We start from the raw sequence: 25,112 nt of genomic DNA on the forward strand, positions 1-25,112 counted from the left end.
AGGCCTAAATCTTTACAAAAGTCACTTACAAAAGTCTGTTACCAGCAATTTATCCACTGAAAGTGAAGCACACTGTTTGCACAAACAAGACCAGATATGCTTAAGGTGATATGTGCTGAAGAAAATAATGTCAGGTACTCCAGATTTAGTCAAATGTATTTTAGGCTATTATAACTAGAAACACAGGCATCTACACACCCACACACCACCAACACCAAAACCAAACTGTCCGCTTCGTTATATAAAGATTTAAATTGTATCTAAGCAATTCCTACTAATAAAAACACCAGGAAAGTATGACTAAGGAAAGTGCTTATGTCATGTTGAGAGAGCAATTAAAAACCAAGGTTTTATACAGATCAAAGCTAGAGGCCATCTGAGTTGGCAAACTATGAAGCAATAGTGATACACAGCAATGTTTTGTAACAATTTTTTATCAAGGCTTTCAAAGTCACTTTGTTACTGTTCTCTAAGGGCACACAAGATGCTATTTTTCTGATTATCTGTAATTATATTAAATGTTCTTTCTTAGCCATTTCTATTTCTTAAGAAATCTGTTCCTATAGTCATGGTCATCCTTAACCTCAGTTTGATATAATGCCCTATCTCCTGCGAATCAAGTTTGAAAACTAAACTCTTAGAATGTAAGAGACAATTTTTAGTGCTACTGACTAACATGGGAGAGGCACCAAGACGGCACCAAAAAGACTTGCACCCTACTTTGTCATCAGCTGGCTTAGGCAAGTTACTTTACCTCATTGTATTTTAAGCAGGGAGTAAAACTAGTTATTCCACTCACTTTCGTGGGGTTGCTTGAAGGTCAAATGAGATAACCGACCTGCAAAAGCTTCGAGCTGTGTGAATCACAATGCAGCAAGTTGGCAGAGACTATCACACCCTGAATATTACACCACATAGGTGAATAAATGCAAGGGTAAAAGGAAGACAAGAGCTAATCCCTCAGGTGTTGGAACAGAGAGGTAAGTTTTATCTGGATTTGGAGGACTACATTGGGTAAGGAGGTGGAGGAAAAGGAATGTTTTCTGAGAAAAAGGAAGCTTTTCTTTAAACTAAGAATAAGCAGATAGAAATGTCCTATTGATAGAGACCAAAGATGAAGTCTGATCTATGAGTTTAAGCAATGCAAAATTTGGAGAATTCTACAGAATTTATTGAAAGTATTTGCCTGATTAAGAAGGAAGGAAGGAAAGAAGGAAGGAAGGAAGGAAGGAAGGAAGGAAGGAAGGAAGGAAGGCACCAAAACCCTAGGAAACAGAAGGAGCAGAGAGACAGCAAGGTAGAAGTGAGAATGGTAAATGAAAGATAATCTTTTTAAGTAGAGAATTTTGTATAATTGTACCAAAAATGATAAGGGATAGTACCGATTACACCTGAATACCAAATACGATTAAACCAAATCTCTTATTTTACCTTGAGTGAAGCCAGTAAATGTCAAGTATCCACATGTAGCAAAGAGAATACAAATGAATAAAGAAATCGCAGTGGACACATGAATGATGCGGGAAGGAAGGAAGGAAGGAAGGAAGGAAGGAAGGAAGGAAGGAAGGAAGGAAGGAAAGAAGGAAGGAAGGAAGGAGAAAAAAAAGTAAAGGGCCAGAGTAAGGGGCCAGAGTACAGCAGGTAGGGAGCTTGCCATGCAAATGACAAGCCTGGGCTCGCTCCTTGATATCCCAAATGATTCTCTGAGCACCACCAGGAGTATTTCCTGGGTGCAGAATCCAGGAGTAACCCCTGAGCATTGCCAAATGTTGCCCCAAAACAAAAAAGCAAGGATCCAGGGATGGAGGAAAATGAGAGGGAAAGGAGAAATACATGGTGAATCTCTGGAAGAGAAAAAGAATATCAACAAATCAAGTGAGGGCATGGGCAGAATTCATTCTTCTATGAGAATAGACTGTTCAGAAAGGAGAAGTGACTCTGAAAGCTCTGTGAGTCTATAAACCTATATTATCTCTGAAAAGTAGAAGCATATTGGTGTCTTGGAAAGTAAAGTTTCAGTAGGCTAGTGGGGTGGGAAGAATTCATGTGTAAACAAGGTCATCAAGAGCTTAATTTCTGAGGAGTGTCCATATTGTTTTCCAAAAGGGCTCAACCAGTGACATTTAAGGCAGTGAGGAAATGGTGGGGGAAGCAGCTTCAGAGGAGTAGGACAATGGTGAGGGGAAGCAGACACTCTGGGGGAAGGGGTGGAGTTGGAGCAATGATGCATGGAACCTATCATTAATAGTATTATAAATCACATTAACTGCAATAATTTTTTTTAAGTGTAAGCACGGAAGGAAAGAGAATGGACTACAGAAATAACTGTTGCAGTATAAAAAGAAAAAAAAACCCCTAGGAAACAGAAGGAGCAGAGAGACAGCAAGGTAGAAGTGAGAATGGTAAATGAAAGATAATCTTTTTAAGTAGAGAATTTTGTACAATTGTACCAAAAATGATAAGGGATAGTACCGATTACACCTGAATACCAAATACGATTAAACCAAATCTCTTATTTTACCTTGAGTGAAGCCAGTAAATGTCAAGTATCCACATGTAGCAAAGAGAATACAAATGAATAAAGAAATCGCAGTGGACACATGAATGATGCGGGACCACTTAGCAACAGAGGGGTCTTCCAAAGAACCATAAACTAAGAAGCAGTTATGGTGGCAAATAAATGCTGCAATAAAAAGAAAACATTACTAAAGTAAACACCAGAGTCCTCATTCTATTTTGTTGGTAAGTCAATGAAATGAAGTAAAAAAGTAATAATTTATTTTATATGTGAGAAAATAATTTCTCTAACAGCTGTAGGGATGAGAAATTTCATCCACATTGGGCTTATGTGGTTTCTTCATGTCAGTCTTGACACAAACCATGTCTAACCAACTTTCTTTCACATTTTCTGTTTAGTATAAGCCTTTCCAGTCTTAAAAAGAATCTAAACAACACCATATTTAAGTCTATGGTCTCCCTTTTAATTTGGGATAGAGAAGGGTGGCATAAAATATTTGGCCAATTACTAATGCAGTATCTCCTAAGTTTTGAAGAAGCCCATAACACCTTATAAATTATCAACCTAAGAAATATGATGCTTTAATGAGTTATCTGCATGGAAAAAAAACTTGCCTAAGTTGAAGCAAATTTTACAGATGAGTAAGAAAAACTTGAGCCTAATTTTATGTTGGCACACACTAACTAGATCATATGCTGCTAATAGGAAGTCTAAAATTTAGGACATCTGCTCTCTAGACACAAATAGGAAACAGTACTTTTTCACTGTGTAGAAGACTACATGATGAGAAATGGCCTTTGAAACCATATTATACTTACCAAATGACATAACTCCAACAGCCTGAATGGCATTAGGTTTTGCAAATACCCAGGCATCTTCTGTTTTTGGACTAGAAAAAGAAAGTATATAATTACATGGACATACAAATTCAAGCACAAGCATATCAGAGAATAAGAAATGGTGCCATCATGTAAATTGAGCACTTATATTAATAAGCCAGATACTAACAGAGACCCCTATTAATCTTATTTAATTACCTATTTCATGGAAATAGCAATGTTATCTATTAACCTATTAACCCCAGCCCTCTAAAATGTATGTCAGAGATTCATGGTATGGCTAAGTGGCAAAACAGCTTGCAAGTGTGAGACCTGAAGTTTAACCTAATTGCTGCCTGTTTCCAGTGTGATGCTGGAGGCTCTGCTATCTGGGAAGTCTTTCATTGCTACAGAGTTTAATTTCTGCTGCACAGTTAAATGTATGTGAGCTTAACAACTAAAATGTCCACCACAATCAAATATGCCAGAACCACAGTCAAGTGAGTGTGTGACTTCCAGTCATCATAACAAAAACATCAAAAAGAACAGGTTTCTAAAGTTCTGAAATGGTTAGAAAATATAAAGGGGCAGGAGAGACAGTGCAGGTGATTGCCTTGTATGTGGTAAACCTTGGTTCAATCCCTGCCACTATATAAGGTACCACAAGCAACACCAGGAATGATTACAGAGCACAGAGTCAAAGTAAGCCAAAGCACCACTGAATGTGGTCTCCAAATCCCACAAATAAATAAATAACTGAATAAATGCATGCCAAAATGTGGACTCTTATTTTTATACATTTAAATATACATCAACTCTGTGACCTTATTTGATCAATATAACAATAAATATTTTTTATATTTGAGAAATTTACTAAGGGGGGCACAACATTTTTAATAATGCAATATTTACTCTGAACTACTCAATGTGACTCACATTATCCTCACATTTTTCCAGGTTTATGCTATTTACAGAAAATCATAATCAATATTACTATTTATCAAAGACCGTAGATGTGAATATTAGAGGCTAAATTTAACATATTCTAGGAACCTGGGCTGGAGCCATAGCACAGCGGGTAGGGTGTTTTCCTTGCATACAGCCTACCTGGGTTCGATTCCTCTGTCCCTCTTGGAGAGCCCGGCAAGCTACCAAGAGTATCCTGCCCGCATGGCAGAGCCTTGCAAGCTCCCCATGGCATATTCGATATGCCAAAAACAGTAATAACAAGTCTCACAACGGAGACGTTACTGGAGCCTGCTCGAGCAAATCGATGAACAGTGGGAGGACAGTATATTGCTACAGTGCTAGGAACCTACTCTATGATATTTCAACCTTCACAGTAGCAGTTAAGTATTATTATTTTCACTTAAAACATTATGAAAATTAAGCTCTGGACAGGAATATAACTTGTCAATATCCCCTAGATATTATGTGAGGAAGTCGAGGTCAGTCTTCCTGACCTGTATGTCTTCCATCCAGAATTATCAGAGGCACCACATTTCCAAGTATGAGTCCACTTCTCAGAGTGATTTATACTTTATGTAGCTTAAAGAAAATGTTATCAACACTTAAACATTTGTCAGCCTGTCTGTGATGCAGCTTGGGCTCCCTGGTGAGCACATCCATGAGTCACGGTAAAGGAAACTGTGTTCAGGGTCTGACAGTATGTGTTAGTCCTCTGACTCCATGGACAAACTTACTGTGTGACCTGAGGTAAGCTCCCCAGCCTTTTCGTGATTCAGTCTTTCTATATATAAAATGGGATATAACAATAGCTGTACATAATGCGTTGTGTTCTTGTGTGAAATGAATAAGATAAAAATGCGTGGACCCTCTGAGAGAGGCCTGCATATAATGTGGCCAGTAATGACAAGTATTATCTTTGTATTCATGCTGTGCTTATTATCCACTGGCCTTGAACAAAATGTAGGAAGAAAGAACTTAAAGTATGGCCAGCTTCCCTGAAATGGAGAGATAATAGCAAGATCCAAGAGAAAAAGAAACAGGGCAGAGGAGGGTCTTAGAAAACATAAAAGCAAGGGTACAAACATTTCTTTCAAAAGTTTTGTCATTCTCTCTGGAGAGACAAATAATTCACTTTTTAAAAAATGACTTGACTTTATATGGTTTATATGTTTCCATATTTAAAACATGCTATTACACACACAAAGGAACTAGGGAGCTCTGAGGCCTGGCTGTTGGGAGGCCTATACAGATTGCAAGAATGTTTTGAGTGGAAGCTGCTGCCACCTACTGCCTCACTACTGCATGATTGCAGTTCACCTGATCAATCCTTAACTCTAGCCCTTACAAATGACTTAAGAGAGGGAGTGAGGATAATTATACAAACTTGAATATTTTGATTTTTAAAATATGTTTACATTACACACTTTTCTTTCTAGAATTATTTTCATGCGAAAAACATTCCCCTTTCCCTTTAGTCATTCTCTCTTATATAAATAATGAAGAGGCAGAAGTTTTGATTTTTAACTTTCCTCCTTCCATTTAAATTCAAATCGTTTTCCTGATCCACATGGTTTCTTGAGTATATATTACTAGATGAGATGAAGAGTGAACTGATACCTAGAGATAATTTTGGATTTTACATGTTTATGTTAAGATGCTGATTTTACAAAGTAGAAAGTTGCCCCCCCCCCAAAAAAAAAGTTACACAGAAGTGAAAAAAGTGTTTCAGAATCTAGGGAAGAAGAAAAAAATCAAATCATTTCTATAATCTTTTATAAAATAGTCTGGGATTAATTCCCTAGAAATAGCTGGTTTCACAGGAAATAAATAAGAGAAAGTCCCTTGGTGAATTTTATGAGGTTGCTGAAATTTTGATGCCCAACATGGATGAGAAAATAAAGTTACAGACTACTCATACTTTGGACTTTATATGCTGAAACAGAACATAACATAAAATGCAATAAAACATAATATAAATCATAAATAATAATTTTAAAATACCCAGTTAAGTGAATCACAAAAAATCTATCAATATAATTTTAATTTAGAACATTAACAGATTAAAGAATAAAACTTTATGATCTCAAAATACAAAAAAAATTCTACAATCCAATGTTTATTTTGCATACAAGATTAACAAGCTATTAAAAAGACATAACTTCCTTAATATGAAAAGATTATTTACCAGAACATCTAGCAAATGACATCTTTAAAAGTGGAAAGCTAAGGAACAGGATGTAGCTTAGTATACAGTGCATGCTTTTGCATGTGTGGGGCTCTGGGTTCAATCACCAGGACAATAAAAACAAAATGAGGAGTGTAATGTTAAAAATATTTAATGGGAAAAAAGGATATTCTCTTACCTTTCAGAAATATACAAACTGTAATTCTTAGCTAATATATTAAAACACAGTGATAAGATATAGAATTCTTGGAAAGGAATAAAATATTTGGGCATAATATAATTATGCACATAGAAAATTCAGGTGGATCTAAGTTATTGGAGTTAAGAAGAGTATTAGCAAGATAATTGAGTAATCATTAAGCCAATATGGTTGATGGAGAGAAATAACTGCTAATTAAAATATTTTTTAAGTCGCACAGATAACAAATACTAAATATTTCGAAGTGTATACATAATCCGGTTCCAGCCACAGCCATACTTAAGACCACTCTCCACACGTGCGGACGAGCCTCACGCATGAAGGAACCAGTAGAGGAACCCAGGTGTGCGGGACTCGGGGCGTAGAAATCCAAGCCTGCTCAGACTGGGGCTGGGCCTCCTCCACCAAGATCCCCCATCTTCCAGTATGTAGGCGTTACACCCAACAACTGCCCCCGGCACCGTGTAATCCCATCAACGGCCAAGACCCAGAGACTATAAAATCCAGCTCCAGGAAGTTTATTATCTAGTTCTTACTCTGGAGAATCTGGCAGGCTACCAAAAGTATCCTACCCACACAGCAGAGTCTGGCAAACTCCCCGTGGTGTATTCAATATGCCAAAATCCAGTAACAATGATGGGTCTCATTCTCCTGACCCTGAAAGAGCCTCAAATGTGGCACTTTCTAAAATCTCAAGGCTAGGATGAAGGAGACATTACTGGTGCCTGCTAGAGGCAATCAATGAACAACAGGATGACAGTGATACAGTGATACATAATCTTAATAAACAATGTAATTTTATTGAAAGATATAAGGGACTGTGGATAGATATACCATATTCACATATATTAATGGGGAAATTTAGTATCATGTTAATGCCAGGTTTTTTCTAATTAATTTTTATTTTAAATTAATTGATTTATTTTGTACTTTGGTTTTGGGGGCACAGCCAGTTGTGCTCAGTACTTACTCCTGACTCAGTGCTTAGGGATCACTTCTGGGGAAGGGGGAGAAGGGAGTGCTAGGGAGTGAACCGGGGTTGGTCACATGCAAGTCAAGTGACTAAGACATTGTAGAATTCTAACTAGCACCTATTTTAAATTTTAAATATTTAATGTTATTCAGGTAACATGGTTATAATATTTAATATCACAGTGTTATAACATCGTGTTAATGTTTATAAAATAAATTTCACTCTTTACTTTTGGCATACCTTCATTTTACTGTAACTTCAATAAACACCAAAATGCCAAAGGCCTTCCACAGATTATTTAAATTTAAAGATTAAAACATGCTTTTGAAGCAGAAAGGTATTTTTTTAATTTCTCCATCCCAAAGAAAAGTATATTTAAAAAAAAACAACCAAGCCATAAATGTAAAATTAAACAAACTGGATAAAATCAATATAAGACATAGAGTGCTGTATGGAAAAGAAATTTATATTCATAGTCAAAAATCATTAAGGTAAGTTAACAGCTGGGAGATGATTTTGTCATGCATATAATCATGCTATATTATATACTCCTCCAAGTCCATTTGAATATATAGTCCAATAAACAATGAACAAGACACAGTTTATGGAAAAGTAAACAAGAAAGGAAAACAAATATGCTATGAGTTACTAAAATTCTTTAATGGAGAACCCTAATGAAGTCTGTAAAAAATGGGCTTGATGCACTGGCATCAGACAGTCCCTGAGCATCACTGAAAGGAACCTTGAGCATTTAACCAGGAATAGTTCTGTGCACCACCAGGTGTGACCCCCAAACAAAAGAATAAGAGGCAAAGAGAAATGAACACAAATTGAAAATAATAGTTTCTTCCGAAGAAAATGCAATGAAGCAGTTTTTAAACATAAAGTGTACTAATGTGAATATTGGAATCAAATACGGAAAATTATTTTTAAAATGTCTAGCCCAATTTCCTGCTTGCTAAAATTTAAGTAACTACATAATACATAAAACCGCTCTAAATTTAAAACCAATTTTAAATACTGAATTTCCATAAATATAACTGAAAAAACAAGATTCTTCTTGGTTTCTGCTCATTTATTTAACTCATTCCGTTTTGTTTGTTTGGGGTGCCAGAAAATCAAGCCCTGGTAAACCACATGCTAGGCAAGTCTCCTACCTGTTGAATTATCTTTCCAGGCCCTGATTCCATTTTGAGCTATTCCATCTTATATTATTTGTTAAGCATTATTTGTGAGGCAATAACTGTAAAATCTCTGAGGACATTGAAACACAAAAAGAAAACTATAGAGTATCATGGTGTCTATAATATAATCAGAATAGTATTAGTAAGTGTTATCTGTAATTTTGGCTCTGTTCTATGTCTATATTGTTCCATACTGCTATGATTAGCCACATTTAAAATGGCTACTGAGCACTTGAAATTGCAATTAATTAGAATGAGAAATTAATGTTATTTAATTTTGTCAAATTTAAATTAAAGTGCTATATATGGTTAGTTGCTATGGTACTGAACAACACGTATCAATAATCTTTTAAATTTAATTTTATTTTTTGATCTGCTGGAGTTTGAACCTAGGGTCTTACACATACAAGCAAGTGCTTTGCTGCTTGGCCACAAAGAACCTCGTAGATAATTTTGTTTCAAAAAATCTAATTCTCTTCAAAGAGCCTAAAAATGTAAAAAAATTATTTAAAAATCCTTATCTATTTCTCTAGGATATCATATGCCCAATTTTTATGTTATAACTCATACACTTGAGCAATCTCAAAAGACTGGAGGTGTTTAGTATAATAATAAACAGGAAGAATATTTTATTAATTTATGAAAAATCTTGGATATTAATAACTTTACAAATAAACTCAAAGCAAGAAAAGAACTAACTGAAAAGGCATTTAAACAGTCATTATGAATAGGTACCAGGAGAAAAGACAGAACGTAGTAGTCACAGAAATACTATAAAACATGAACCAATTAAATGAAACTTCATTTGTTATTACAAAATGTTTACATTGTGGGATTAGTATTTTTCCTTTTTTACAAGCTTAAGAATAATTTGCAATAAATTACCTGTAAATAAGGAAAGTATTTCAGATTATCTAAATTTATATTATAAAGTTATTTACACTTATTAATTAAACTTTAATGTTTAAATATTTTCGTTAATAATGTATAACACTTTATTTTTAGTAGTAAGTCTTTTGAACAAAGTAATCTGAGTTTAATCCTGAAGAAATTAATAAAAACCGTACTTTGCAATTTCTTTTTTTTTTAACTCTTCTTTGCAACAGTTGAAGTCTACTTCCTTGAGGAACTTAAACCAAGTGTATTATTGGTATGTCCAGGATTTTCCATGGAAACCAGTCATCCAATAATGTCAGTAATTTTCCATCAGGAAGTGTTAATATTAGCTGCTGATGAATAGAACTATTTTTAATCCCATTTTAATTTCTGTTTATTTCATGCAGTGTGATTATTTGCTATGTGCACTCCAAACTGTGGTTAATGTGCTTGATAATGCATGATAAAATAATAACTTAATTTCCATTGTTCAGGATAACTTTCTCATAAGTAAGAAAAAACACAAACCTGAAATTGGAAAAATAAGCACCTAGGTGTCTTTAGGTTTAAACTTTTTGCTTTTGGGCCACACCAAAGGGTGCTCAGGGTTTATTACTGGCTCTGTGTTCAGGGATCACTCCTGAGGGTGCTCAGGGACAGTATGAAGTGCTGAGGATCAAAGCTGGATCAGTTGCATGCATAGATTAAATTTTAACTGATATAATAACAGGGGGGGCTTCAAGAAGATTATTAGAGATAATAATACAAAATTATTAAAGAAAACTTGTCTCAGTTGTCTGAAGAACAGACACAATGCTACTAATTATATTCTGTTTTGTGGCAGAAAGGTTAAGTGAGAAAATGAATTAAAGAGTATGGCATATAGTGGACAATCAAAAATGATTAATCCTTATTTTTTATGTCATCACTAAACTAATAATGCATGTGTTAGTTTGGGTGTAAGAACCAGAAATTACGGGAAATGCAATCATCAGAATATTCATATTTGTTTAGAGAATGGAGGTGGGGAAGACAAGATAATTAACTTAAAATAATATCATTGATCTTGATAATACACATGAATGAAACCAAATGAGCAGCTATTTTATGATGAAAAGATAAAATTGTTCACTTATGCTTTGATATTCATAGTAAATGTTCATTATTCTACCTCATGCACCAATTTTCTGCTCAACTGGTTGTCTGGAATTGGTGCAATTTCCAGCTGTGAGGTCATTTCAGACAATCATAGAGTACTTGAAGTTGCTCATATCACGCCAAAATATATACGTTACCCTTGCTGTCAGTCTCCCAAGACAGGTTTGTTGTATATGTGTTAATGCAGATTTTCCTATAGTAATATACAAAATATTGCCAATGAAAGAAAATTAAGTGTTTAAATATATGAGAACTGTCTTTAATGACAACTTGGACCAGAGTGATAGTACAGCACACAGGGTGCTTGCCTTGCATGTGGCTGACCTTAGTTCAATCTTTCTGAACACTGTAAAATCTGGTCCAAAAAGAGAAAAAAGGAAAAAAAAGAGATATTTGACACCTAAAATGGACAGAGAGGCAAATTGCCTGATTATTTACTTACCAGATAACATGTTTAGACCAGTCATTTGAATTTTTAAGAAGTATAAATTGACCCTTTACATTTTAAAAACTTCTCTTTACAGACATAGAAACATATATGTATATATATATATACACAAATTAAGGTTATTATTATAATTATTTCATGTTATGTAAATTTCTGATAATGCAGTATATATTTTTATATAAGATACAAAGAATAAGTTTATGCCTTTTGTATTTCACTCTAGAGAAAGATCATAAAAATATTCATATTTTATTGTGACATTAACAATGTAAATACAGTTATATTTAAGTTTATTTCCTTTTATTTACACTTTTAAATTACATATTTTTATTGAGATCTAACTGACATATAACATTAAGTTATTTCCTGATGAACAGCAACATTCAATACTTAAATAGCATTGTAGCACTGTCCTCCCATTGTTCATCGATTTGCTAGAGCGGACACAGTAATGTCTCCATTACTGTTACTGTGTTTGGCATATTGAATACGTCATGGGCAGCTTGCCAGGCTTTGTCCTGCGGGCGAGATACTCTCGGTAGCTAGCCAGGCTCCCCAAGAGGGGCGAAGGAATCTAACCCAGGTTAGATTGCAAGGCAATTGCCATGTGCAAGGCAAATGCCCTACCCGCTGGGCTCTAGCTTCAGCCCAATATTTAAATAAATATATTGTAAAATGATGACCATATTAAGTAGAGTTAATATCAGTCACCATACAACTACAAAACTTTTTTTCTTGTGATTAGGATCAACATTTTTAAAATTATGATTTAAGTAAGATGATTACAATAGTGTAAAGTTGGTGCTAGAGAGATAGTATAGTAGGTAGGGTGTTTACTTTGCACACAGCCAACTCTTATGAGTTCCAGTTCCCTGAATACTGCCAGAAGTGATTCCTGAGCACAGAGCCAGAAGTAAGCCTGAATAGCACCAGGTGTGGCCCAAGATAAAACAAAATAAAACAAAACAAGCTTATAGTTTTATATGTAGTTATCATTGCACTTCTCAACCACTGGTTTATATCACCCTGAGTCTGGTGTTCATTGCTCCCATGGCTTTTAATATGAGGCCAAGGGTTTATCATTGTTCCATTTTGTGTATTCCCTTGTTCTGTCTCTCTATATGTGATAAGGGTTTTTAATATTTACTTTGTAAGCAACATTCAAATACGCAATATAGTAGTACTGACTATAATTACATGCTATACATTAAACTTATAAAATGAATTTATTGTATGGGAGCTTGTACATTCTGACCTCCATTCACCTTTACACACCCACACCATACCACCAATAAGTTCTTTACGTATAGGCTTGTATTGTTTTTTGGGTTTTCTTTGTGTTGTTTAGATTCCACAAAGAAGTAATATTGTATGGTATTTATCTTTCTCTCTCTGCATTATTTAATTTAGCACAATTCTTCGACCTTTATCCATACTATTATAGTTAGATTTCTATTTCTGTCTAAAAATATTTCATTGTATGTACATATGTAGATATTGAGTGTATATCTATAAATGTAGATATGTGAGTATATATGTAAATCTGTGAGTATAAATCTATATGAATAAATTTTCTTATTTATTCATCCAACGGTGGGCACTTGCACAACAGACAGAAGCAATGCATTCCCAATTGGGGACTACTAAAAAAAATTCAGAAAAATAAAGATACACTTTTAATTTCCTCCATTTTTTCCCAACAGATATCTTTCCCAAAAACTTTCAAATAAGTGCTAGTACATATTGTACTTCTTTCTTTTTGTTACTAATCTTTCAGTTAGTAGAGACTTATAGTGGCTATAAATTTAGAAGTAGAAAAGGGGACTAGGTAGTCCAGCAATTTTATACATTTTGAAAGATAATTTTTTAACAACTAACTTCCAGGATACTAAATCTATAATCCCTTGTGTAACAGTGCCAGCCCCATAAAAAATAAAATAACCTCCTTTAAGAGAAAAATAAATTTTAAAAAATCCTTAAACTTTCACTTAATGTATCAGGCAAATTCATAATGAAAAACTAGACTTGGACACTGAGTAATGTGTGGCTCTTAAAGCATTTGTAATTTCTTGAGTGACAGGAGTGTCTTTGTTCTAATGAAGCCACAATGGGTGGTCTCCTGGGTGGCAGATCCCTAGAAAGCCCAAGCCATGACTAGAAGCTTGAACTTTACAGCCTCATCTCCCTCCTTGGTCCCATTCTTTGAATGAAAATGAAACTAAAGATCCATCTTGCCTACATCTATGATGAAGCCTCTACAAAAATGCCACAATGACCAGTGATGAAGCCTCTATAAATGGTCTCTTGGGGGTTCAGAGAAATTCTGGGTTAGGGACAGAGACTCATTGCGCTCAGAGAGAACACAGAAGATCTGCACCTCTTTCCACTTAACTTGCCCCACACAACATTTCCCTCTGGTTGCCCCTTTGTGTTCTTTGTCATCTTCTGTAATAATGCTCTAGTAAATAGAAGTAAGCTGTTTTCCTGAGGTCTGTAACTCACTATCAAATTAATTAAATCCAAGGAAGTGTTGATGGGAATCTCTGATTTATAGACAAGGTATCAGAAGCACAGGTGGCAGTGGTGTCTGGCCACTGGTATAAGAAGGGGACTGGTGGTTGGGGGTGGGGGGGGGGCGCACAATCTGGAAGCACTGAATCTTTGCCTGTGCTCTCTGATGTCAATCTCAAGGGAGGTAGAACTGAAGGAAATTGTTGGGCATCTAGAGGGTGTTGTGAGTAAAATTTAATCTCAGATTTGATGACCTGAGGTGTTAGAGTGAAATGAGCTGTGTGGAAGTAAAGAAGACTGGAGTGTAGGATTTTTAAGGGACATTCTTTGTCTCTTCAGACTTCAGAAATTGCCAAATCCTGAAGCAGCCCAAAGGCATAAGGACCACACATCCCTTTGGAATGCAAATACTGAGCTCTTTGGAGATGCAGAAACTGAGTCAACACTTAGATGCAGAAAACCTCAGAAGGGAAGCTATAGGACTTTAAAGGTAATGATAAGAATATCATTATTATCAACAGTGCAAGGCTTTCCCTGAGACAACATTTTAAATCAACTGTTGTGCACATAGAGAATTCCGGTCTAAGACAACTTGGAAGAATTATATTTCATTTCCTCCCCAAAGCCATTTGAATCATTTTTCCAGGTCCTTGTTCTTTCTCTGTCCCTTCCTGTCTCCCTGCCTCTGTTTGTCTCTCTCTCTCAATGGTTTTTGGCAACACCCTTCTTTGCTTAGGGTTTACTCCTGGCAGGCTAGGAGGAGCCCATATAACCCCTATAAGGCCTCAGGATAGAACATGAGTTGGCTTCAGGCAAGGCAAGCACACCACCAGCTGTTCTATCTTCCCTCCTTCGCGCTCCCCACCCCCATCATTTCTCTTTCTCTTTTGCTTTTTTCCATTCTGAAAAAGTTCATGTTTTCTCTTGAACATGCATTCCCCTCTTTCTCTCTTCTCACATCTAAGTAAATTTCTTTCAATGAAAACAATTTTGCTTTACTAAAAGACAAATAAAAAAAAAAGAAGACTACCAGAAGAATTTAAGAGGGAGATAAATCCAGCACGAGCAGATAGTGGAACAAAACATCAATGGAGAAACAGTGGGTTTACTTAGGTTTGGAAACCACACCCATTTGTGCTCCAGGGCTACTTCCAACTCTGTGCTCCAAGGTCTGGTATGCAAAGCACCCACCAAGTCTTTTGAAGCTATTTCTCCAGCCCTGGAGAAAGCACTTTTGAAAAAAAGGAAAACAGATACTTAAAGGATAGCTGCTCATGGTACTGGAACAAAGGCAGAGCTGCAGACCAATGGAACAGAGTTGAATATACTGACATCTCCTCCCAAACACATAATCATCTAATCTTCGATAAGGGGGCAAGAAAAGTGAAATGGAGCAGGGAAAGCCTCTTTAATAAATTGTGCTGGCAAAACTGGACGGCTACATGCAAAAAAGTGGGCTCAGATCTCTGCCTAACGCCATGCACAAAAGTAAGATCGAAATGGATTTATGACCTCAACATCAGACCGGAATTCATAATGTTCATTGAAGACAAAGTTGGCAAAACTCTCCCTGATATTGAAGTTAATGGTATCTTCAAAGATGTCATGCCACTGGCCGAGCAAGTGAAAACAGAGATAGACAAATGGGACTATCTTAAACTAAGAAGCTTCTGCACCTCAAAAGAAACAGTGACCAAAATACAAAGACAGCCTACAGAATGGGAAAGAATATTCACCAAATATACATCCCACAAGGGGTTGATATCAAGGATATACTAGGTACTGATTAAACTACACAAGAAGAAATCACCCAACCCCATCAAAAAATGGGGCGAGGAAATGAACAGAAACTTTCGCAAAGAAGAAATCCGAATGGCAAAAAGGCACATGAGAAAATGTTATACATCACTAATCATCAGAGAGATGCAGATCAAAACAATGAGATATATCATTTCACACCACAGAGACTGGCCCACATCCACAAGAACAAAAGCAACCGATTCTGGTGAGGATATGGCAAGAAAGGGCCACTTCTTCACTGCTGGTGGAAATGCCGACTGGTCCAACCCTTTTCGAAAACAGTATGGACGATTCTCAAAAAATTAGAAATTGAGCTCCCATTTGACCCAGCTATAGCACTCCTGGGAATATATCCCAGAGAGGCAAAAAGGTATAGTCGAAGTGACATCTGCACTTGTTTGTTCATTGCAGCACTGTTCACAATAGCCAGAATCTGGAAAAAACCTGAGTGCCCGAGAACAGATGACTGGTTAAAGAAACTTTGGTACATTTACACAGTGGAGTACTATGTAGCTGTTAGAAAAGATGAAGTTATGAAATTTACATACAAGTGGTACTACATGGAAAGTATCATGTTAAGCGAAATGAGTCAGAAAGAGCGGGATAGACACAGAAAGATTGCATTCATCTGGGGAACATAAAGCAACAAAACGGGAGACTAACACCCAGGAATGGCTGAGATTAGTACCAGGAATTTTGCTCCATGACTTGAAGGCCAGCCACAGGTGCTAGGTGAAAAGGAAGCTCAGATAAAGAAGAGAGCACCAAATAAAGGGTGTTGTGAAGACCCTCCCAGGGTGGGAGAGACATGCTAAAAGTAGTCTATAAACCAAACATGATTGCCACTCAATGCCTCTCTTGCAAAACACAGTACCCAAAAGAAGAGAGAGAGAACAAGGGGGAATGCCCTATCACAGCGGCAGGGTGTGGGGGGGGAATGGGGGGGTGGGATGCTAGGACCCGTGGTGGGGGAGGATGGGCACTGGTGGAGGGATGGGTACTTGATCATTGTATAAATGGAACCCAAGCACAAAAATTTATAAGTCTATAACTGTAGCTCATGGTGTTTCACTAATAAAAAAATGATAAAAAATAAATAAATAAAATAAAAATACAAAAAAAAAAGTAGAATAGTCCTGGGGGGGGGGGGAGGATAGCTGCTGAGAAAACATATCAAGAGAGCTGGAAAGCAGAGATAAGGCTCAAGGGGTAGATCACATGATTTGCATGTGTGAAAGTGACATTCTGGGTTTGGTCCTGAGCATCCCCATCCCCACCTTTGCCCAGCCCTCTTCCCCAAAGGGATGATTATGCTAAGGGACTTATTTGCTTTGCAAAACTTTTCTGTGTGTAGTACTCAGAGTTACAGAAAAGCTACTCAGTATAGTACAACAAAAGGAGAAAATTAAAACAATAAAAAATATCTGAGACACTGTACACACTGTATCTAACAAAGATGTAAAAGAAAGATCTAGAATGACATGCCTTGCACACAAAGTAACATTGTCAAAATTCGGAACATTGACACTTCCATTTGCTGAGTAAATGCAATTCTTAATTGTTGTTGCTGAAATGTCATATAAAACAACAACTTTGTAAGAGAGTTTGGTGGTTTCTTACAAAACTAAATATAATCTTTTTGTTTTATTTTGGGGCCATACAGTATTCAGGGATAACTCCTAGTAGGCTCAGGGATGGGATGCTAGGGATCAAATACTACTTGGCCATGTGCAAGGACAGCACCTTATCCACTGCACTTTTGCTCCACCCCTAAAACTAAACATATTCTTACCATACAATTTAGCAACCACACTGTTTGCTATTTACCTCAAAGATTCAAAAACAAGGGGTCAGAGAGACAGTACAAGGATTAAAGGAGTTTTAGGTCCCTGACAGCACATATAGTCCCCCAAGCACCACTCTGGGCACAGTGCCTGGAATAAGCCCCGATTACTGCAGTGTACAGCCCTCAAAAACCATAAGCAAGTAAACAGAAATATTTAAAAACATGCCCACTTGAAAAGTGTAAATAGATGTTTATAGCAGTCTTATTTATAGTTGCCAGAGCTTGGAAGCAACCAAGATACCTTTCAGTAGGTGAACAGAAAAATAAACTGAACATGCCAACAGAATGTTAATCAGTAGTAAGAAAAAAAACTCTATCAAGTTTTGAAAAGATATGGAAGAACTTTAAATGCATATTACCAAATAAAGAAAATCAGTCTGCAAAGTCTCCACGCTACACATTTCCAACATATTGGAAGATACCGAATTTTGATAACAGTTAAGAAGATATCAGTGGGGGTCGAGAGAGAGTATTCTAAATATGGGGCTTGTCTCCCATACAGCAGACCCAAGTTGAATCCCAACTCCATCAAGAATAATCCCTGAGCATAGAACCAGGAGTAAGTTCTTGGTGTGACTCCAGAATCTAAATAAATAAATAAATATCAGTGTTATCAAGGTGGAGAAAAGGAGATAGGGTGAACATTGAGAAGGCACAAATGATTTTTAGGTGAATTAAAAGTTATCTGCATGATAATATAATGATAGTTTCATGCCGGGCTGGAGCAATAGCACAGCGGTAGGGCGTTTGCCTTGCACGTAGCCAACATGGCCGACCTGATTTCGATTCCTCCGCCCCTCTCGGAGAGCCCGGCAAGCTACCGAGAGTATCTCGCCCACATGGCAGGGCCTGGCAAGCTACCCGTGATGTATTTGATATGCCAAACATAGTAACAACAAAGTCTCTAATGGAGATGTTACTGGGCCCGCTCAAGCAAATCGATGAACAATGGGAGGACAGTAACAGTGACAGTTTCATGCCATTATATATTTGTCCTACCCTGTGGCATATGTAATAGCATGAGGAAACGCTAAAGTGAGTTATGTACTTTGGGAGACTATAATGGAACCAATCTATTATATTAATTATGATCAATGGAATACTGTGATAGAGAATCTTAATAATAGAGGGCATATATACTTATATACATACACATAGTTAAACAAAACTGAAAGCATATATATTAGCACTGTAGCACTGTCCTCCTATTGTTCATCAATTTGCTTGAGCAGGCACCAGTAATGTCTCCATTGTGAGACTTTGTTGTTACTGTTTTTGGCATATCAAATAAGCCATGGGGAGCTTGCCAGGCTCTGCCATGAGGGCGGGATACTCTTTTCAAAATTTCATTTCAAAAATTATAATTAATTCCAGGAATTATAAATCATTCTAGAAGTTATGATCTACTTCTAGTGGTATAGAAGACAAATGTAACTATTTAATTTTGAAAGTTGTATCATATCTAGACCCACATAATGTGATATGATAGTAAAAGAAACATAATTGGAGAGTGTTGAATCTTCGCCTACTGTTTCACAAGGCAAAAGTGCGAATTTTGAAATAACAGCTATAAGCTTGTTTCTAGGAGTAAAGATGTAAATGACAGAAGGTAGAGCTGAAGGCGAAGGCCAGGATTTGACTCAGCAGGAGAACACTGGCCTTATATGCCTGGAACCTGACTTCAATACCCAGGATCAAAAAGGCATTCATTGGTTGAATAAATACATTAAAATATACAGCTGAAATAGAAAAGAACTTGGAAGGAAGCTGCTCAAAAGAAACCCATTTTTAATATATGTTTTTGTAAAAAAAAGTGAATGTATTATTTTGAGAAACAATAAACACAAACAAAAGCTATACTGAGAATAAGAAGGGCTCTTCAACATGTCTTACAAAGCTTCACAGATCATGACAATATAATGGACACGAATTATAATGCTCCTGTCTTTTAAGAATCATGCTTTCAAGGTTTTAATGTCTTTTAGTGCTACGAAAAAAAAGAGTAGCAGCAGTTTGTTGTTATAGTTTTGAAAATGCTTTCAAGAGAATGAGAATGAGTGTGCATTCCTTATGCTGAAAAATCCAGACGTTCTGTGTGTGTGTGTGTGTGTGTGCTGGGGGTGGGAGTGGTTAAGAGTAGGGAGATTTTAAATTGATTTAGTAAAATTACCCCAGCTTAATAACTGAATTCAGACATTCATTTCATCCTATTTTGAAAAAAACAAACACATCTCTCCTGTAGCTGAGCAGTAATAAGGCAAAGCAAAAGTCCTACATCTCTCTCCAGTTTTCAGAGACTTGTGAAAGCAGCGGGATTGCTTCTGATCTCTACAACATTAGACCTTCAATCAAGAGGATCAAACTTCACATTTTGCTGTGGTACCTGCCCAAACACTTTTCAGCTGAATACAGGCTCCTTCTAAATCACACAATTGCCATTGAGCTTTACATATTAACCTCTTCATCCAGACACATCCCAGAGTTAGATGGCACACAAACAAAGGTTCTATTTCCTGTCACATCACAAGCTTTTAATGACAGAGGCAGATCTGCCCACTTCCCCTGCTTGGGCACCAGCAGACAGCTCTCTACCACTTCCTCATTCCCAGCTCACTTTCATTCTGATTCTTCTCTACAGGCAATTATGGTTGACATGAACATATCAAGCTGGAAAATTTTTGAGAGTGGGGTCACATTAAATAGTAAAATTTTTGAGAGTGTGGTCACATTAAATAGTAAAAGAGAGTCTTTTAGAAAAACAAATGTTTGTATTAAGTTGATCTTTTGTTAAATTTACATAAAACATAATGTCTGTTTGTTTGTTTGGAGACCACACCTGGCTGTGCTCAGACATTCTCATTGTTTGTGGGCTTGAAGGACTATATGGGTTGCCAAAAATCAAATCTGAGTCAGTCACATCTTATGTTCTGTACTGTATCTCCATCTTCTAAAACATACTTCCTCCCCAAAAAGATAATCTTCTGTTTATATGATTCATAAAAATGCATGAGTAGCTTGGCACTGTAAATATTGAAATACTATTTAACATCTTGGTCTGTTGCTATCTGGGATAAAATTACTTTTAATTCTTACTCTGTGAACTCCCTTTCTTCTTTTTTCCCACTTGTAGCAATAATTCTCTGTCAGCACCTTAAAATTGTATTAACATAGGGCTGGAGCAATAGTACAGCAGGTAGGACGCGAGCCTTGCATGTGACAGACCAGAGTTCAATCCCCAGAACCCCATATGGGTCCCCCAAGTACTGCCAAGAGTGATCCCTAAGCACAGAGCCAGGAGTAATTCCTGAGCACTGCCAGGTGTCACCCCAAAACAAACAAAAAAAATTGTATTAAGTATCTTTATTTTCAGCCATTTACAAATTATTTATGCTGCTTGGAATCGCCCCCCCCCCCCCGCCTTTTAAATTATTTTTTTATTTGAGAATTTACCTATGGTACTCAAGGGCTACTCCTGGCAGTATTCAGAGCACCACGAGGTGCCTGGGATTGAACCAACATTTTCTCCATACAAAATATGACCTCTAGCATGTTGAACAATCTCTCTAGAGACTGGAATGTGTTTTAACACTAAGCCACACTAATATAGTGATTGAACAAGGTAAAGGTAAGGTAAAGGCCCTCCCGTTGATCGTCGATTTGCTCGAGCGGGCCCAGTAACGTCTCCATTGGAGACTTTGTTGTTACTGTGTCTGGCATATCGAATACTCTCAGTAGCTTGCCAGGCTCTCCGAGAGGGGCGGAGGAATCGAACTCGGGTCGGCCATGTTGGCCGCGTGTAAGGCGAACGCCCTACCCGCTGTGCTATCGCTCCAGCCCGTGATTGAACAAATCTTTAAGAATATGTTGTCTTGCAGTTTTTTTCTATTTTCAATAGACATTGACAATGTTTCTATTTGTTACTTTGAGAAAACAATCTGTTTGGGGAATATGTAACATTAGCTCTATTAGTGTTTTTAAACCTGGAATTAAATGGTATGATAGCAAATGATTCAGCAAATTTTGCTAGTATTAATATAGCTGTAGGACAATTACTTTGTCAAGGAATTTTTTGCATAAACTTTTTGTTTTGTCAAGGTAATTTTTGCTTCATTCTCTGTAACATTTTTCATTTATCTTTATATTGAATTAACAAAACAAAGTTTCTAGGTCCACTCATTCATTCAACTTATTAAACAGTTACTTGGCAAATTCTACTTCTGTGATATACACTGTGTTGACTAATGGTGTACTAATGAGTATATGAAAAAAGCATATATCAGCTTACAGTATAATGGATATAATGGTGAAAACAAAAATAAAGTTAATTTAACATTTAACTTGACTATATTATTCCTATATGTAGATCACTTCTCACTTTTTATGGTAAAGTACATTAACCAATTAACCAAAAATTCAGATTCTGTGCTTACCCACATTCTCAAGTAATACTCTCACCTCTGTAAATAGAAGTAGAGTCTACTACCATGAACATTCAGATTTCCCTTACTGATTCTCAGAAAGTATTTATATTTTGTTCTCATGCTCATACTATTTTAATAGGAAGAAACATCCTAGACCCTTTACATGGTTTCTTCTATATTGTATGTTTCAACTTTTCAAGGTCACCTAGAAGATTTTAAGTTAATCAATTATAACATGTTCGACAAATCCTGTGGTTAAATATATTTATCATCATTACAGCTCATCCCACAAAGCCACTTGATTGTCATGCTATTTTCATTCATGCTCTTCAAAAACAAAATTTTATCCTCTTCAAAAACAAAAAGAGTGGAGGGAGATGTGCAAAATTCACTTCTCTATCATTAAGTTAAATCTTGGTTCTATCAACCTGGTTTTCACCCCTATCATTTGCCTGAAATTCCTAAAGGTTACATGTAAACTCTTATCACCTGACACAGACATCTGTAATTTGCACCACGCATTGGCTACTGCCCCCTCTCCTGCCTTCACTGCCTGGTTCCTTTGAGTTCATCCTTTCCTCCATTTTCAGTGCATGTACTTTAGTTTAGTTGACCCTATCCTTATCATTAAGGTTAGGCAGTAATCTAAACCCTACCAACTCAACGTAGGCCATAATGATAGGGCTTGAAAATATCATAGGTTCTCATTAGAGTCAATCAGAACTATTACTGGAAATGAGGCTGGAGGTAACCAATTTCATTTCTCTTTATAAACTTGAACTTGAACAGATGTAGGCTGGGACTATAGCTACCCTCTTGTCACAATGAAAGGACAGAGTTAAAACAGGAAGCAAAACCAAGAGATGAAACAAAGAGAAACTATGTCTGATTTCATTGACTCAGATCTTAAGTATAATATCTAATAGAAATGATCATACTCCAATATCTGTGACAAATTGAAATTTACAGTTATGTAAATCAACAAATTCTCATTTTTAAAAATCTTTTAAGATTCTAGAATGGTTGTCATTTGCAACAATAGAGACAATAACATCGTAAAAATATATATTTGACAGAATAACTGTACCCTTTTTCAAATATGTATCAATCCTTTGTCTATTTTTTTTTTCTGATCCTTTTTTTAACACTCTTTTGTTTTTCTTTAAAAGAGATTGTGTAGCATTGAATTGTAGACTTTCAGGGCTTGAATGGATAAGGGGTAAAGAAACGAAAATGTAATGAAACCCTTGGGGAAGGGTTTATATACATATTTTATATGCAAAAATACCTGTTAAAATATAGATATATTTTTAGAACTGTTTTAGAGCAACACAGTATTGATTAAAATATTGGAAATAATAAATGAAAAGAAATTAGCTATGAATTTCAAGTGCATATTACCGTTTCCATTCTGAATGTAAAGTAATGAATACTAATAAGGCACAGAATGAAGGTTTTCATGATGAAAATACCTCTGAATCAAGTTTGAAAAAAATACTAGAACTGTGTTATTGCATTCGTATACTAGCACACTTTCTGGAAAGCAATTAAGTTGCCTTGCAACCTCTGTTTTTAGAAAGCACAAAAGGTTAGAAAATACAATAAAACTGAACATTTTTTCCAAAAAGAATCGAAAGTCATTGGACTGTGAGATATTTGAAATCATATCAAAAAGCAGAATTTATGGCTCTATGAGTTATGGAAAAGGAAATTGAATCGTGTGTTTTATTTTTAAAACATAACCACTAAAGAGATGTTTCCATAGTAACAAGGTCAATACCAGTAGCCATTACAGACCTTCCTCTTTTCTGATAGTGAGTTTAAAGATTTTTCAAATACCACTTAAAAAAAATCATGAAAAAGTACAGCTTTTCTGATCATCCATCTGAACCCCAAAATGAGGGAAAACACACATGGAATATTGAATTTCTCATGTTTTATGGATTATAAGCATTCATGGCTGTCATCTTTTCAGAAAGAAGCCAGTCTGAATAGTTATTATGCCAACCACTGAACATGGGATTTGATTAGCCTGATTGTAAATCTGGACAAACAGAAGTTGTTTGCAGTAGTGTTCAAACAGAAATAAAAGGCAGCACAGTATTAACAAACATACTTCTTTAACATCTAAATATTGAAAGAGTTAAGTAAATAAGTCCTGTTATTAGAAAAATTTCAAAAGCTTAGATAAAATATAAAATTACCACTTGAGGAAGGTTACAAAGATTAGATAGAATATATAGATGGATATACATCTCTCTCTCATATATATATATATACCTATACATACATACATACATACACACATATATATGTATGCAAACAGCTCTGTGGTCACAAAATCAATTCATTTAAAGACATTAGGAAGTGGTCTCTTCTTCCTAGTTCCTTTGTATCCAAATATACAAATTATACGATACTTAATTGCATGGTCTTATATTCCTCACTAAACTGTGAGCTATTGAAAATGTGTTTTATTTCTCTTCACGTTTGCAGGAATACTTCATAAAATATTTTATATGAAAGTGAATTAAAAATAAGTGGAGAATTAATCATAAAAAATAATTATACAAGATAATTAAAATAAGGATCTTCTGAGTTTAAAACTGCAATATCAGTTAAAATGTGAATTCATGACTTTAGTCTCTAATCAAGAGATTTTAAATTCTTGTTCAAAGAATCACCAACTTAAATATCAAACCAAAATACTCAATCCTTATACCAAAGATGAAACCCTGGCATCAATATATTATTTTAAAAGCAACTGAAGCAATTCTAATGTCCTCCTGAGATTAAATTAATGATTAATTTACCTACCATCAATATTTAGATATTTTTTCCCTCAATATTGCCTTGCAGTACTATATTTACTAAATCCCTAAGACATTTTATATTAATGATTTATTCTCAAAATCATGTTTAATAATAAAGACCTCATTGTTTTTCCATTATTTCATCAAAAACTATTGACTATGTTAAGGACTATGGTGGATACTGGAATAGTAGAATAAACTTGGCAAAGGATTTGTCATGGGCAAGTGGAATAAATAAGCATGTAAAATATGTTTAATGTTTAATGTAATTAGTTGATTTTAATGGTCTTTGAAAGAAAAGACACAAACCCGGATCCCAGAAACTGGGCTTCTACACCGTTATTTATACACAGAAATATCTACAATCTCTTATTCATTTGACTTACTGATTAT

General features: G+C 35.8%; 1 protein-coding gene across 1 annotated transcript in view; it reads right to left on the reverse strand.

The window, feature by feature from the left end:
* Window positions 1-25,112, reverse strand: part of SLC38A11 (solute carrier family 38 member 11) — a 68,785-nt gene that overhangs the window by 16,706 nt on the left and 26,967 nt on the right. Inside the window, exons 8-9 of the mRNA XM_056110372.1 lie at window positions 3,337-3,407; window positions 2,522-2,683 (exon numbers count right to left, since the gene is read on the reverse strand). Coding sequence (XP_055966347.1) covers window positions 2,522-2,683; window positions 3,337-3,407 — 233 coding nt within the window. The remainder of the gene's footprint in view (window positions 1-2,521; window positions 2,684-3,336; window positions 3,408-25,112) is intronic.

The sequence above is a fragment of the Sorex fumeus genome, unplaced genomic scaffold (assembly GCF_029834395.1).
Source record: "Sorex fumeus unplaced genomic scaffold, SorFum_2.1 ptg000009l, whole genome shotgun sequence".
In the NCBI taxonomy this organism is placed as follows: Eukaryota; Metazoa; Chordata; class Mammalia; order Eulipotyphla; family Soricidae; genus Sorex; species Sorex fumeus.